We start from the raw sequence: 2142 nt of genomic DNA on the forward strand, positions 1-2142 counted from the left end.
CGAATCGGTAGAAGGCACTTCTCTTTATCACTAGCCAATCAATAATCCCACCGGTTTTTACCTCATGTATTGCGTGAAAAATGGTTGAACTTAGGTGCATCATGCATGTACATTGAACACATCCACATCCACTCTTTTCCTAGCTTGATTCAGTTCATAACCAAAATACATATACCTAGTCTGAAAAAGATCTAGAGACAGATTACTCCACCCCTACAATTGATCGAACCCCCAAAACCATCTTTCATCAAACTCAAGCAATGCCATTCATTCCCTTTGGATAATTTGCACTTCATCGGAAATCAAGGGACCACAAGGTGCACGTTGCCACTTCCTTTCAAAACTGAAGTAGACAACTCAATCGATCCCTTCTCTACAAAATTTGGTGCGCAACCAAAAAAAAAACACAGACTAAAATAAGAGCACGAGGAAAAATATAAAATACACGTGCTTCCAAACCCCATGGTTAACCACTCCACAGTCCAGTCTATCTCTCTCCCCGCGTGATCACATTTCTCAGCTTCCCTCGACTCGCCATCTGTACTCACTATCCCCGTCGTCCTTACGCGCCTCCACTCTGTTGACCCGCCACAGTCCCCAGTCAAAAACCCTCTCATATTTATACCACTCTCAGCCGCAAACCTAACTCAGATCAGAATCATCACTCACTCCCAACCAAACAACAAACGTCGATCACCTCTTCAGTCTTTAACCAAAACCCAACAACGATACCCAACTTCTCTCTTTCAACTCAATCTAACCCAAGCTCATACTTTTATTTATGGTGAAGCAATCGATCGGGAAGCCGTCGGAGCAGAGCGACGCCAAGTACAAGGGTGTCCGGAAACGCAAGTGGGGCAAATGGGTGTCCGAGATCCGCCTCCCCAACAGCCGCGAACGCATCTGGTTGGGCTCCTACGACACCCCCGAGAAGGCGGCGCGGGCCTTCGACGCGGCCTTGTTCTGTCTTCGTGGCCGTACCGCTAAGTTCAACTTCCCCGACAACCCTCCCGACATCTCCGCCGGCCGGAGCCTCACCCCCGCCGAGATCCAGGCAGAGGCAGCTAGGTTTGCGAATAACGAGGCGAATCCTCCGCCGAGGAGTCACTCGGATTTGTCCATGTCGGAGCAGCGGACGGAGGAGTCGCCGTCGGTCTCGGGTGGGAGTGGGACCCTTCTCATGGACAGTGCTAGTGACTTTAGCGTCACGGTAAACCAAAACGACGGGACGTTTTCCGACTTGTTTAGGACGTTTGGTTCTGGTAACTATGCGTCGGAGTATGGATTGTTCCCGGGTTTTGACGATCTCAACGGTCAGTTTTTCACTCCGGCACCTCAAACACCAACCGTCGATTACGGTGAAGAGAGTTTAGCTCAGGAGTCGTTCCTCTGGAATTTCTAAGGACCATAGGCAACACTTTAATTTAATCAATTAATTAATTAAATTAAGGTGGCTAATTAAAATTATTACATATATTCTTTCGCCGGGACGATGGAGCTCTGGACAGTTTTAGATTCCGGAGCTTATTACAATATATTCCGGTTATGGATGAACCAAATTTTTGTGAGGCCATCCTTACCTATTGTAATTCGAGTACAAAGAGATTTATCAGTGTGTGTTATTCATTGTATTTATCGAGTGCAAATATTTCATTCTGTTCTGATTATACACATAATCTTATTGATTACTCAGTTGATGTTCATAATAATTCAGTTGAGGTTCATAATGCGTTTGCAAATTGCAATTCCAGAAGCACTTGCGAGTCTCCGAGCGACATGGATTACAGTCTATTACAGGTGCACGTGTTAAACAAGGCATGACTTTTGATTCCATTAAGATAATCACGGATCGAGATCCACAGGCCCACAAGAACCCCCCACATTCATGCTTCAATCCATATTCAAAGGCCCACGACACCCCACCAGTCCAAATCCTACAGTTATATACGAACAAAGGAGTCGCTTTCATTTCATTATATCCATTTGGAAAGAGTCCGTATTTTTCGTCATCGCGATCGACTCGACAATTATATGATTTTCTATTTTCATTTTAGTTCGAAACATCGATAAACACATGTATAAGAATAATTTATTAAATAAAAAAAATGATAATTGACGATTATCGATTAGATAATAACATTC

At 44.5% G+C, this 2142-nt stretch overlaps 1 protein-coding gene across 1 annotated transcript; it reads left to right on the forward strand.

Annotated features, from left to right (window-relative positions):
* Positions 1-662: 662 nt before the first annotated feature.
* On the forward strand, positions 663-1667 carry LOC126788556 (ethylene-responsive transcription factor ERF017). The gene has a single exon (XM_050514559.1). The coding sequence runs from the start codon at positions 782-784 to the stop codon at positions 1400-1402; it is 621 nt and encodes a 206-aa protein (XP_050370516.1). The 5' UTR covers positions 663-781; the 3' UTR covers positions 1403-1667.
* The last annotated feature ends 475 nt before the right edge of the window (positions 1668-2142 follow it).

Source organism: Argentina anserina, chromosome 1, assembly GCF_933775445.1.
Source record: "Argentina anserina chromosome 1, drPotAnse1.1, whole genome shotgun sequence".
NCBI lineage: Eukaryota > Viridiplantae > Streptophyta > Magnoliopsida > Rosales > Rosaceae > Argentina > Argentina anserina.